We start from the raw sequence: 11,979 nt of genomic DNA, 5'->3' as shown, positions 1-11,979 counted from the left end.
ATGGTAGGGCATGTGTTACCTAAAGTATGGGATGTGTGGCTTTTTCTTTCCTATAATGGAGGGTGAGAGAAATGCAGGTAGCGTATTATCGTATTATCGTATTGGCCTATAGTTCCCCTATAGTTCCTGTGATGGTGTTGTCGCTATGTCGTGTGTCTAACTGTCTTACTTGGCGGGGAGATCTTGTGATTGAGGGAAAAGATGCGAATTTTGTTATAAAAGATCGAACACGAAAATGATGAGAAACAGAAAAAGAATCCGAGGCTATCGTGTCGACGAGGGGTTGTCGAGTCGAGTGTAAAAACAAGGTGAGGATGATGTGACGATCTGTTACTCGAGGAATGAATTTAGTTAGTTCAGGTTGTTATGTTAGTCTGGTTGGGTTGCTCTGGTGAAAAGAAAAAGAAGATACATAAACGTATAACATGCTAACCTAATAACGCTATCGCCGTCGCTACTACTGCTGCAGCTGTTACAGCATTGGGGTCAAGTCGTATTATTAGCCTTGCTGGATGCTTGCTTCCTTGATGCCCTGCTATGTACAGAAGGTGCAGAAGGTGGGATGAGTGGGTGGCTAGGTGGGTACCTACCTATTCTCACTATGTACGATGTGGGTACAATATTTCGCGGTAACTACATGTACCTTAGGTACTTACATACATGTACATATGTACGTAGGTATTTCGTACCTAAGGGAACATTGAAGCACGAGCCGCCACTACGGAGAGCAGCTTAATAAGGGAGTGATCATCCCATCATCTTACGAGAACTTGATGTCACTATTTCAACATTTTGAATCTCTAGGTACGGAATCTTCCTACGCATATCTACTAAACTCTAAAGTACTCAACAGACCATTCCAAGTATATTATACTTCTTACATGTATTCTGTGAAAATCTGCAACCCCTGCTTGCCAAGCCTCCTCTTGCTCACCTTAAGGCTCGAGCTTCTTTCGAGATCCACGGATGCTTCCCGAAAACCCTTTAAAGCGGTAAACCTGACATCATATCTTCCTGACGCCCCGTTTCTAGTGTAAGTGACCTCATGATACTTTTGTTTTCTTATCGTTACTTTGGTCGGCGTCGCCAGCCTATAACAGCGTTACCTAAGCTATATTCACTCATTTCAATGTTCCTTTATCCACTTTGTCGGACCTCGTGCGAGGCGTCACGGCGTCACGGCGTCACGACGTCGAGTCCAAAGAACCCTTTCGGGTCCACTCCGACCGACCTCAACTTCATGTCAGATGCAATATAATATATAATATTAAAGGACCTTCAAGCCTGTCCCAACTAAATCACTGCCAATTCAAATAACCAGATATCAAGCATTCATCATTATCGTCAATATATAACCCTCCCCTATAATTGATGTACATACTGACATGCGTACGAATGCACCAATCCACGAATTGCCTTGTTTCTTCATCTTCTACTTGCGACCACGACCCTTTCCATTGAGCCGGGTGTACGGAACTCATATCTCCTAAATTTCCTCGTCCCCCTTTTTACGAGACGATAATTTTACCATCGCACCGTCTCGTCCTCTAATACGATGTTTTATTTTTTTTTTCTGCCGCTGTACACGCCCGGAACCTCTCCCACCTAAAAGAATATGTATATAAGTCAGGGTCCAAAGGGTGACTGTCTATCTCTGCGCATACTACATAATTAGCGCACCCGTCCCGTCCTACCCCTGGACCCTTTGTCGCAGGGTGAGACTGATATATGCGTGGTTATACGTAGGTAGGTAGGTAGGTATACCTGGCGCAACGTGGCGGCACGTACGGGAGTAGGGCGATCGCAGATGTCCAAGGACGAGTAGAAACACCGGTCGCCAGCACATGCTTATCCGGAAATTTTTGAGGCTCGAGAAGAGAGACGTACCAAGCACCCCTAATGCTTTGCCGATAATGCACGAACAAGACCCCTATCACCTCAAAATAGTAGGTGGGCCAGCCAGCTTGAACGCTACACTGGCGGCAGTTCAGGGGTCTCACATAGCACAGCAGTAGATACGACGGCAGCTCCGCAAAGCAACCGACCATGGTAGGCCGTTGATATCGACCCGGGGATCTTATCTTCTGCCCACTATCTAGATGTACACGTTGGGCGATCCTGATGTCTTGGGTTGTTGGTTTGTGCTTCCGGCGGCGAACCAGTTGCCGAACTCTGATATGGGATGTATAAGCCTTATACTATGGTAGATACGACAGTGCCATTATATTTACGAGATGAGAACCAGTGGATTGCACACTACTCTCTGCATGGGTCGATGGTGGTTTGACGACATGGTTGGCCAATGGTTTCGAGTGTTATATGTGCGTCAAATTCCCGAAGACCCCTATTTCATCGTGATAAGAAGGAGGTATAAGGTATACACAGTGAGCTAGGAGGAAGATGTACTTGCAATACCTATTCTCTTTTTTTTTTCGCTTGTTCCAGCTTAACCCTTATGATAATTATTTATCGTTTTGTTAGGTCTACAGGATCTTCTATATGGGTTCGGGAACATATCTACTAGCCCAATGAACAATAACTACAATAACTACACGAACGGGATCGGCGTTAGTATGTCGGACACGGCTGATAAATATACCCTTACATACAAAGTGGTGTAGTAGTTGAAAGAGGCTAGAAGACTATTCTTCAGATAAGCGATTTGGCACTGTCGGCTTTCTGCCCGTCTTGCTTGTGGCTCATCGCGTGCTGTAAATGAGATAATGTATGGCCGTTATGGAACATACATGTACCGGAACCAATCACTCCTAGTTCGGATAGTCGAGGCCTTTGCTAGATATTACATGAGGAAAAGGAGGAAAAGGAGTAGTAGCATCCATAGCTACATAGCTACCAGTCCCACATGAAATGCGAAGTCCCTGCATATAAGACGATATATTCAGCACGGCTCTGCTGTCATTAATACCTGTTATCCTCCCATAGTTACTCCAAATTGCCTAACAGCCTCACATCATTTATACCCCGGAGTAATATCGACCACAGCCATATGCATTCTTTCAGCCTTCTTCCAGTTGCGGAGCTATTCCTAATTTAGAGAAAGTAAGCAGCGTCGACAATTTCAGCTCATATAAAAGCTTACATTGCTTATTTACATAGTCGTATCTGTCGTATCTGTCGTATCTGTCGAATCATACCCAACCATAGATAATGAGTAGCTGTAGTAAATACGACCACTACAAATGATAAATTTCGTATCTGCTGTCAGATAAGATGTAGGTGTGTAGAAATCTTGTTGTACATTTTGAAAACATGAGAAGTGATTATTTTATGTGGATCTAAGTGTATACCTATCTACGGAGAATCCAGACCGCTGGGCGACGACGGGGTCCTTTCGATGTTACACCTTACCGAGTTTATCCCGTGGTATCTGACTATAGACCGGTATGCAAACGTGCTGTAACACGGCATGCTGCTACCCAAATCCGAAAACGGAGCTACTCATCGCCATCCATTTCGTCATTAACTCTCTTCTTCTTAACCTCCCTTTTCTTAGGGCGGAGCCATTCCTCCATCCCAAGAGGCCAGTATACTCGGTTGTTAGGGCCGCCCATCCCAAGTTCCGACTCCCGTATCTTGGGCGGTGGTTTCAGCTCCTCCTCCGCATCCTCTCCAGCCTCGATATCTGCGTCTGCACCGTCTGCACCTTTCTTAGTCCTGCGCTTCTTCTTGGGAGGTTTGGGTATCGGTCTATTTTCATCTTCGCGCTCGTACGGGATAACGTCGTTAAAACGGTCCCACCCAGGTAGTTTGAAGTTTCTCATCAGATCGAACACCGCCTGTTCCTTGTCTTTCGCCTCAATCATGAGATCTATGTCATTTGGACACGGCGGAAGGGTCATGACACGAGGACGATGCTTCCGCCGCTGGCGTGGAGTGATGGCTTCCGAACAAGGCTCGCTGTAATGCATCTTTTGCGTGATACCTTTTCTATCCCAGGTTGCTCTGATCCTTGGGTAAAGTTCTATAATATCCTTGGTCCCCTCGCGGATTTTGCCTTTGTCAAACATGATGTTGTGATGATGGAAGTCCAAAACGAGTGGGATATTCAATTCTTCACATATCGGAAGTAGGTCGTGCACCGTCCACGATACGTCGTCGTTTTCTAATACCAACCTTGCCTTAACACCTTGCGAGACTTTGGCATAATTTTCCCTGAACCGATCTAGGGTAGCCTCCTTATCTCCAAATACGCCACCCATGTGCAGGATCATGACGGCATCCTTATCGATCTGCTCGGGCAACCGCAGAAGTGTTAGCATCTCGTTGTGGTATTCAAGATCGCGAATCGAATTTCTAACAACCTCGGGCCGTGGCGAACCGAGTTGTGTGAACTTTCAATGAATTAAATTAACGTAGTCCCTCCCGTATAATAAGGTAGCTTAACACACCTGTCCAGGATGAGTGGTGAGCCGATGGCCTAACTCAGCTGCGACTCTTCCGGCTTCAGCAAGTACTTTCGAAGCGAACGGCGCTAGCTTATAGCCGTATTCTTCGTGGCTGGCAAAAGGGAACATTTCCGAGCTTAAGCGCATGAATTTGATACCATACTTATCATTCCAGCGGATCATCTTTACAATATCACGGGCATTGGCGAGGCCAAGTGCTTCAACATATTTCTGGCCTCTGGTTACATCAGCCGGTTGATTTTTGTCCGGGCGATTCTTTGTCGGATGGGCAGGCTGAGACGAATCTTGGAGGGGATGACGATGTTCTAGAATGGAAGCTATTCGGCATGTTCTCGAACTGAATACCGGTGGGTTTGAAAGTCGCAAATAGGTATTGAGGCACGCCTGACCGATGTTAGAGATTGTATATTGCACAATTACATACACTTAATCATGCTCGGGGGGATTCACATAACCCAGTCTACCTTTCCATGGTAACGGCAGATAGTCACTGTTAACCGGGGGTGCCCGGGACCCTTCCAGCTTGAAGGCGTTGGCATCGGCCTCCTCCGGGGATCCGTTACCACCCTGCTCTCTATCGCCTGGTTCCTCGTCCTCGTAAGCTTCGATTTCCTCGTCGACGCTGTTCTTCTCACCATTCTTCTCCTTCTTTTTTGTTACGTTCCTCTTTCTCTTGTCGTTGTTGTCTCTTAAGCTATCCCTTGCAAGTTCCGCTGGAATGCAATCCTGTTTACCATTTTCAGGTCTCGAAAGGAAAGCTGGATCTGCGATCCGTCCGGAGGAATCACTTGGGATTGAGCTTGCATCAATTGCTGTCTTCTGCCGCTTAGTATCATCTCGAAAGGTATCCTCCATTTCACGAAGGCCACCAATAGCCCCTGTAACATTCGGCCTTTGCATCGACTTCTTCTTTGGCTGAGTCGACGCCGAGGGCGGACTTCCTCCGTTGGTGGTTGCTGCATCAAGCTGTGATATATCGCTCTGTTTCTTGATATTACGCCCCGATCTTCTGGGAATGACACCAGGTTGCTCCTGTTGGATGTGCTTGTCCGACTTGTCATCTTGCTGTAGAAATACAGTTGATTTCTGTCTTTTAGCCACCATCGTCGAGGAGAGGTTATAATATACTGGGGAATACGTGGGTATGCGATGGATTGGCTTAAAGGGGCCGAGAGAGTGTTTAGATTCAGCTCTAGAGCAGCGAATCAGACGTGGGAAGATGGACATGCAAAGACGGGTGGCGGGTAAGAGAGCTATTAAGTGAACTTGTATGATTTTGATCTATTGACCTAAGATTTGGGCATGTAGGGTGTCTGAGCAATGTGAGATACAACTCAGACGTTTACAAGAAAAACCAATATGGATGAGATCATCTGCTATATGCTATGAAAGAAGCAAGCTGGGCGGAGCCGCTATCCTAGACAGCGCCAAAATCCTTTTCTTCTCCATCGTTAGTACGACAGTAGAGATTAACAGAGTTTACTATGTAATCACTATATTAGCGAAGCGAGAGGCGATGATGTGCGTCATGAATTGAGTCTAGCCACGAGACCACGAGGCGCAAAGGGGAGGCTTGGGGGAACCTTTGCTCCGTCTTGGATATTTCTCGAACATGAACATATGGCCATCCTCATGTTGCGGCAGCGGGCCGGACCATTTCTTGCGACTGCTTCCTGTTTGAGTTGGCCATAGCAATAGAAATCAATAAATCAATAAAACGGATTGGAATGTAGGTATTCCAATCTTAGATTTAAGTTAGGGTGAGGTCATTTAAAAGCGAGCGATGATCGATGAAATCATCTTGATGCCGATCGAGATGCGAGATGGCAGCTTCTAGGGTCAAAGCTAAGAAGCTAAGCTAAGCTAAGCTAACTTTTAAATGTGTCGCGGTAGGGTCATGATGGTCACGTGAATAATGATATTAGGTACCTAAGGTATGTACATACCTGTAAAAGGCACCTAACCAGCTAACGTTAGGTAAGCTACGTCGCAAGCTGTAATAAGTGGAGTACGCGGTGTAAGTGGAGTGGAGTAAGTGTGCACAATATGTAAGTGGCCACCAACAGCTTGGAACGTTGAACTACATTTATCATGACCGCGCAAAGAATACAATGCTATAACAATAGGTAGTCATCATCGTATATTCCTAACTGAGCATGGCCCCAATTAGGTCTCAGCTTATTAGTCATGTACCTATCTGTCAACGGAACTCATTCTTCTTCGATACCCAATGTACCGCTCTATTTTATTCTGCATAGGTGCCTGACCCTATGCCTTCTCTTCATGCGTTACGGGTGATGATATCCCACTACAACTAAGACTGATTACCAAACTACCGCAGGTAGCAGAGCCGGTATACGATAGTCTTCTTCCCTCGTCTCCTCTTCCGCCTCGTAATACGGAACCCTGCAGACCGGACACCTGTACTCTTTCCGCAGAAACCATGTCGCTAGACACTTGGCGTGGAATACATGTCTACACCTCTTCATCTTCAAGACTTCGTCATCGATGGGTTGTGTAGGCTGATCTTTCTTTGCAGCTGCGTCCGAAGCTACTGTGATTATCGTGGCAGATCTCGATATACCGTCTCCAATCTCTAGATCCGTATCGTGGCCGGTTGCTGATGTGGATGGGCGAGTGTCGTTAGAGTAGAGGTGCGCAAGGCAAATTGGACTGTCCGCGGTATTAGACGTGCGGGACGAGTGCAAAATAGATTTTGGGGGCAGCCTTACCATTCAGCATCCTCCGGCTCTGTCAATGAATTACGAGCATGTCTCTTCTCAGTTGCGCCCTCTAGCTGTATTAGCGCCTGTCGAATTGAATCTGGCAAGCCAGGTTTCGAGCGTTTTCTGTTCCTAGTCCATAGGCGAGCTAGCTTCCCATGCAGATCGAGCCATCGAGTGATCCTGTCCGATGAAGATTGTCAATACGCTTTAACATGTAGAGAGATCGAGAAGTCAAGAAATTATCAGAGTGTCAGCTTACAGCGCTGCGACGACTATTGCCCCTAGGAATGCTAGGATGAATATGACAATGGACTTCCAGGTAATATCCATTTTGCCGCCTTACATACTGAGGTCGAGTTAAGTAAATGGCGAGTAGCACAGTGAGAGTAGCAGTCGATTTCGAGATGTTTCGAGCGGGGGGGCACACATTCCACAGCTCGGTGAGTACAGAAACCTTAAGTTTCGGCAACCATCGAATGTCTTGAAGAGACGAGACAGAACTCCGGTCCGAATTCTACACATACTCCCTGTTCTGACAGAGTGACCAGCAACCATACAGCTGGTTACACGCGTTAGCTACGTAAAGCAAAATATAAGTCTGACTTGGTTATCCCTTGCTTTGTCTATTGTATTGCGTATATCAATAGATTGGCAACGAGCTGGGTCTTAACACGCTGGAACCCAGGTGAGCTAACAAGTGGTGATGGAAACCGATACCAAGGTCCCAAGCAAAAGTATTGCACGAAGATTTAATATAAAAATTCTACGAAGGAAACATACCAGAAACTATAAAATTAGGGATTACCTATGAAACTGATATCCCAAACTCCACCTTCGCATGCAGCATTGGTAAATAGTTCGCCGTGAGGTCTTCATTCATTATCTAATTACCTTACATAGCAGGTTACCTGCAAGCTCTCTAAACTCTTCTCGCCCAGGTCGCACCTTATTTTCTAACCTAGTCCCTGCATTTTCGCGCATATTTAACACGACATAGCTGGTAACCTGATAGGCTGGCCGGAAAGTAAGACATGAGATCGACCCCGCCCCAGCCTGCGTTTAACAGGAACAGCCAGGCCCTATGGGCGGCCAATGCCCCCTTAATTTATTTTCTGAGCTGCCTACGTAAAGGTGAGGTTATCGGGTGGGCACGCGTGGCTGAACGTTGTCGGGGAAAACATAGGGAGACAGCATCCCAATCTACATTAACCTTTCCATGTAGATGCTCGTGCTCATCCTTCACCTAGTTCTTTGCCTTTTCGCGTATGGTTCGGACTCTGTGTTTGTTCTGGCCTTCAACTTATGCACTCTTTCTTGCACGAAGTTGATAGCTTCTTGTAGTAGAACTTTCTCGCCCCATCGCACAGTTACGGCCATCCTCTGCCGGCCTGAAACCTTATTGCCGGACAGTAGATCCAAATCGTACACTTGGTTCGTAGTATATTGCGCCAGTCTTAGTTCGAGGGCGCGATGTATAACCAACGATGAGATTTCGTCCCGTATCGTCTTATCTGGAATAGTGGCTGGGCTGATCTTCCTGATCGCTTTGAGTACCCCATGGAGCTGCTCAACCAGATCCGAGGGAAGCTCCTTAAAGGCCGGCTCATCCCAAAGTTCGCCATTGGAATTCGGCTCCCCTGAATCACGTTCTATGACAAAAGCGTCCTCCATTTCCTCCAGGTCTAGCTCATTAACCTGCAAACGTTTAGTATCCTAAAGAGAGTGAAGGTGCTACTTCCCGTTGCTTACTACTTTACCCCAGGCAGCTTCATCCAATCCGAGCGTGTCCTTTAATACAGACAATACTAAGTCCCATGATACTTCCGTCACATCATATCGGGAATGGCTTTTCGTTACGTATCCGTAGCGTCTTAATAAGTCGCCATTTCCGAGAGGCCCATAGTAGTTGAGTACCTCGGTTCCGGCAACAATCGGCCGCAGGGTAGTGACGGTCAAGCTGTCTTCGCCGTGATTGACGTGAGCCTGTTGCTTATCAGTACGAGCTCGTAACATCATGTAGGATTTGCTATCGTATTCATAAAATAAAGTATGCTTACGTTGAATTCGGCATCTGCATTCAAGATATCGGCCATCGGCACCATGCCCATCATGAGGGTGCCTTCTTTATCTTCAACCCATTCCTCGCCATTCTCAGGGTCAGCTTCTTCGTCTTCGTTCTCCAAGTCGAAAGCGTATGCCATAATGGTACTGCCCATGCGATGCGCTAGAAGCATCAACTGATCCTCGCTAAGCCTACCGGATCCTTCTGGATAGAAGACATCGGCATGCTCATTGATTATTGGCAGTACTCGAGTACGGAATATGCCATCCGCCTCGTCTTTACCTATCTTGGACACAATTGAACTTGCTTGCAGCTCGCTCAGCTCTTGATTCGACCACCACATCAAGGTCTCAAATTGGTCAGGAAGCACGTCGAAGTAGGGTTTCCATCGAGACCTGTCACCTTGAAGATACTCATACATCATGATGAGAATAAGTGAGATCCAGTTATCGGGAGGGCCGCTGGTTTCGCTCCCATCTTCGTCGGCTTCATTATCAGTGTCCTCTAAGCCCGTCGTCTCGAAGACTTGGGGTATGCATTTAGGGAGGTCAGAAGTCTCCGCGTTGATGATTGCTATTCTCGGAATGGAGAACAGTACGGTATCCTCAGGGATGTCCGCAGTGGTAACTAAGAAAAGTCACTGGTTAGCGATTTGGATGTGCTCGCTAAAACACATGGTTGGTTCTGCTTATCCCGCACCAATTCCTCTTCCGGCGCCGTTTGCGCGTAGATCTTCAATCTTGATATTAGGATGGAAAGTCGCTCCAGGCCAGGTCCTAAACCACTCCAAAAACGATGCGGACTTGGCATCAAAAGCTGGGTCTGACATGTTTCCTCGTAAGATTTAGATCTCTAATAGAATGAGATGACCCTGAGATTTTCTTAATGGAGATATTTGATATGTCGCAAACTGTTCAACTGGTAAATTCAATCAAGTTTGGTTTTCATAGGTTCGGAGATGATTCGGGAATGACGACTTGACTTGCAAAATATTGGATAACTAGGTACCTGTTGAATTGAAGTAATAGAATATTTAGCTATAAATGCCCCGGCAACGCAAGAGCCATCTCCCGCAATCTTGCATACAAACAGCTCCAAATTATGTGCAGCGCTACTTCTTAAATATTATTGGGATTCCCGCCGCCTGTTAATGTTTTTCCTTAGCGGTATCTAAAATTAGTAAGCTGTAAGAAACGATAGGTAATCGCGCTTTTTACATTATCTTATCGCCTGTCTGACAGGAACACGGCGATCCACCATCTTGGCGAATCATACTCCTTTAACGTCTTACTTTTTAAAAGATATTAAGACAAGAGCGACAAGAGCGACAAGAGCGACAAGATAGGTTACTAAGCCGGACTATTGAGAATACCGTCGAGTCTTTATGCATATTCCTACTCTCACCTGTTTCTACATTAGTGTGAACTTGGTGCTAAGGAAAAACACCATGAAAGAGGGGGATATGATCGTGGGTACTACAATCCAGCCTGTAGGTGATACTGAGTATAACAATTACTACCTATGCATGGATAACGCTTTTATTCCTGTATCTATACTCTAACGCTGACTAGGTACTCAGATTAGACCTATTGCCCGAGTTCAAGACGGGCAGGCATTACCTTATGCCCTTAAAGAAACTCCGCGCCGAATTTCACGTTATTAGAACCTTTTGATGTAATTCAGACTTCGCAGTCCTAGCCAGAGCCTAGCTACCTGCTAGGATCATCTGTTGAACCCCCTGTTTTTCCACCCCCTGCTGCACCATCATCATCCGCCATCTGCACATCTTGTGTGCCCTTCTCTAGCCCACCTTTCTTAGCATTATCACCCTCAAGATCTTTGCTCTGCGATAGGAAGTAATCAACAACGTGCATATGGTTATTGAAGGCTGCCAAGTCCAGCGGAATCTGGTCCTTGTCGTTAGCCGCAGTAGGTGAAGCGCCTCGCGATAGGAGAAGTTTGACAACGTCAAGGTGACCACCTAAACAAGCCCAATGCAGGGCTGTGTTTCCAAACGAGTTCTGTAAATTGATATAAGGTACCTCCGTTTCCGTGCTTGTAGATGGTGGCACTTCATCGGAAGATGACGGAGGTGCTGCTTCTCTGGACGGCTTAGAAGGAGCAGGGAAGTGTGAGAGTATCAAAGTGACAGTTTCTAGTCTGATATTAATAAAAGTCCTCTGTAAATGATTATAATAAATGGGTGATATATAAATATTGAAATGTATAATCGTCAACTTACTCGCATGACCATTTGCTGCTGCCATATGCAAGCAGGTCGCCTTGCCGTCATCCCTGGCCGCCGCTATGATCTCGGCCCGTGTAGCACCCTCTCGGTCAGCAAGCTCCTGAACCATCCCCGTGAACTCTGCATCGTCGCCAGTACGAGCTAAATAGATGAGGTCATCAATCTCATCTTCTGATAACTGAGGTGCCATTCCGCTTCTTTTGATTTTCCCTTCTGTAATTTTCTGAATATTTTATTTTAACCCCAAACCAGCATCGATGTCCGGGTATTTTGTCCTGGTCCGTGCTCTTGATATGAGTGGTGGAATTGGAGAGCGAAATGAAAATTTTTAGTTGCTTTAGCACTGATACTTCTGTGGGCCAAATTAGATAAATTTAGAACTTGAGCATTTTCAAAAAAAAAAAAGGCTTTTGAATTCTGTATCGTAAATTGGTCAAAGATTTAAGACTTGGGTGGATTTCTAGTAGCAATATCTTTTTCATGATAGCGTTGAGTTGGGCGTTTTACCTCCCAATT

General features: G+C 46.0%; 4 protein-coding genes across 4 annotated transcripts; all 4 read right to left on the bottom strand.

The window, feature by feature from the left end:
* Positions 1-3,119: 3,119 nt before the first annotated feature.
* F4813DRAFT_350230 (UV-damage endonuclease) lies at positions 3,120-6,352 on the bottom strand. Its single transcript, XM_049242283.1, has 3 exons — positions 4,878-6,352; positions 4,410-4,811; positions 3,120-4,352 (listed from the first exon to the last, which is right to left on the bottom strand). The coding sequence occupies exons 1-3, from the start codon at positions 5,652-5,654 to the stop codon at positions 3,456-3,458; spliced, it is 2,076 nt and encodes a 691-aa protein (XP_049102500.1). The 5' UTR covers positions 5,655-6,352; the 3' UTR covers positions 3,120-3,455.
* A 149-nt stretch (positions 6,353-6,501) lies between these two features.
* Positions 6,502-8,005, bottom strand: F4813DRAFT_297110 (uncharacterized protein). The gene is made up of 3 exons (XM_049240705.1): positions 7,413-8,005; positions 7,160-7,333; positions 6,502-7,100 (listed from the first exon to the last, which is right to left on the bottom strand). Exons 1-3 carry the CDS (start codon positions 7,481-7,483, stop codon positions 6,752-6,754), a joined length of 594 nt encoding a protein of 197 aa, XP_049102499.1. The 5' UTR covers positions 7,484-8,005; the 3' UTR covers positions 6,502-6,751.
* Position 8,006: 1 nt separating this feature from the next.
* Positions 8,007-10,376, bottom strand: F4813DRAFT_297109 (SET domain-containing protein). Its single transcript, XM_049240704.1, has 4 exons — positions 9,915-10,376; positions 9,211-9,842; positions 8,903-9,136; positions 8,007-8,848 (listed from the first exon to the last, which is right to left on the bottom strand). The coding sequence occupies exons 1-4, from the start codon at positions 10,042-10,044 to the stop codon at positions 8,393-8,395; spliced, it is 1,452 nt and encodes a 483-aa protein (XP_049102498.1). The 5' UTR covers positions 10,045-10,376; the 3' UTR covers positions 8,007-8,392.
* On the bottom strand, positions 10,357-11,977 carry F4813DRAFT_350215 (ankyrin). The gene is made up of 3 exons (XM_049242282.1): positions 11,458-11,977; positions 10,790-11,370; positions 10,357-10,707 (listed from the first exon to the last, which is right to left on the bottom strand). Exons 1-2 carry the CDS (start codon positions 11,651-11,653, stop codon positions 10,925-10,927), a joined length of 642 nt encoding a protein of 213 aa, XP_049102497.1. The 5' UTR covers positions 11,654-11,977; the 3' UTR covers positions 10,357-10,707; positions 10,790-10,924.
* Positions 11,978-11,979: the final 2 nt, after the last annotated feature.

Source organism: Daldinia decipiens, assembly GCF_022478715.1.
Source record: "Daldinia decipiens strain CBS 113046 unplaced genomic scaffold F4813scaffold_6, whole genome shotgun sequence".
In the NCBI taxonomy this organism is placed as follows: domain Eukaryota; kingdom Fungi; phylum Ascomycota; class Sordariomycetes; order Xylariales; family Hypoxylaceae; genus Daldinia; species Daldinia decipiens.
This window is presented reverse-complemented; position numbering and strand designations above follow the sequence as displayed.

Bases quoted from the DNA above. Each gene is read 5' to 3' on its own strand.
- F4813DRAFT_350230 (XM_049242283.1), bottom strand. From the start codon at position 5,654: ATGTCCATCTTCCCACGTCTGATTCGCTGCTCTAGAGCTGAATCTAAA. The intron at 4,812-4,877 runs GTGAATCCCCCC...AACATCGGTCAG, and splicing joins GGAAAGGTAGACTGGGTTAT to GCGTGCCTCAATACCTATTT. The intron at 4,353-4,409 runs GTGTGTTAAGCT...ATTCATTGAAAG, and splicing joins TCACCACTCATCCTGGACAG to TTCACACAACTCGGTTCGCC.
- F4813DRAFT_297110 (XM_049240705.1), bottom strand. From the start codon at position 7,483: ATGGATATTACCTGGAAGTCCATTGTCATATTCATCCTAGCATTCCTA. The intron at 7,334-7,412 runs GTAAGCTGACAC...TTCATCGGACAG, and splicing joins GCAATAGTCGTCGCAGCGCT to GATCACTCGATGGCTCGATC. The intron at 7,101-7,159 runs GTAAGGCTGCCC...TACCGCGGACAG, and splicing joins GAGCCGGAGGATGCTGAATG to TCCAATTTGCCTTGCGCACC.
- F4813DRAFT_297109 (XM_049240704.1), bottom strand. From the start codon at position 10,044: ATGTCAGACCCAGCTTTTGATGCCAAGTCCGCATCGTTTTTGGAGTGG. The intron at 9,137-9,210 runs GTAAGCATACTT...GATAAGCAACAG, and splicing joins ATGCAGATGCCGAATTCAAC to GCTCACGTCAATCACGGCGA. The intron at 8,849-8,902 runs GTAAGCAACGGG...AAACGTTTGCAG, and splicing joins AAGCTGCCTGGGGTAAAGTA to GTTAATGAGCTAGACCTGGA.
- F4813DRAFT_350215 (XM_049242282.1), bottom strand. From the start codon at position 11,653: ATGGCACCTCAGTTATCAGAAGATGAGATTGATGACCTCATCTATTTA. The intron at 11,371-11,457 runs GTAAGTTGACGA...ATATCAGACTAG, and splicing joins AGCAGCAAATGGTCATGCGA to AAACTGTCACTTTGATACTC.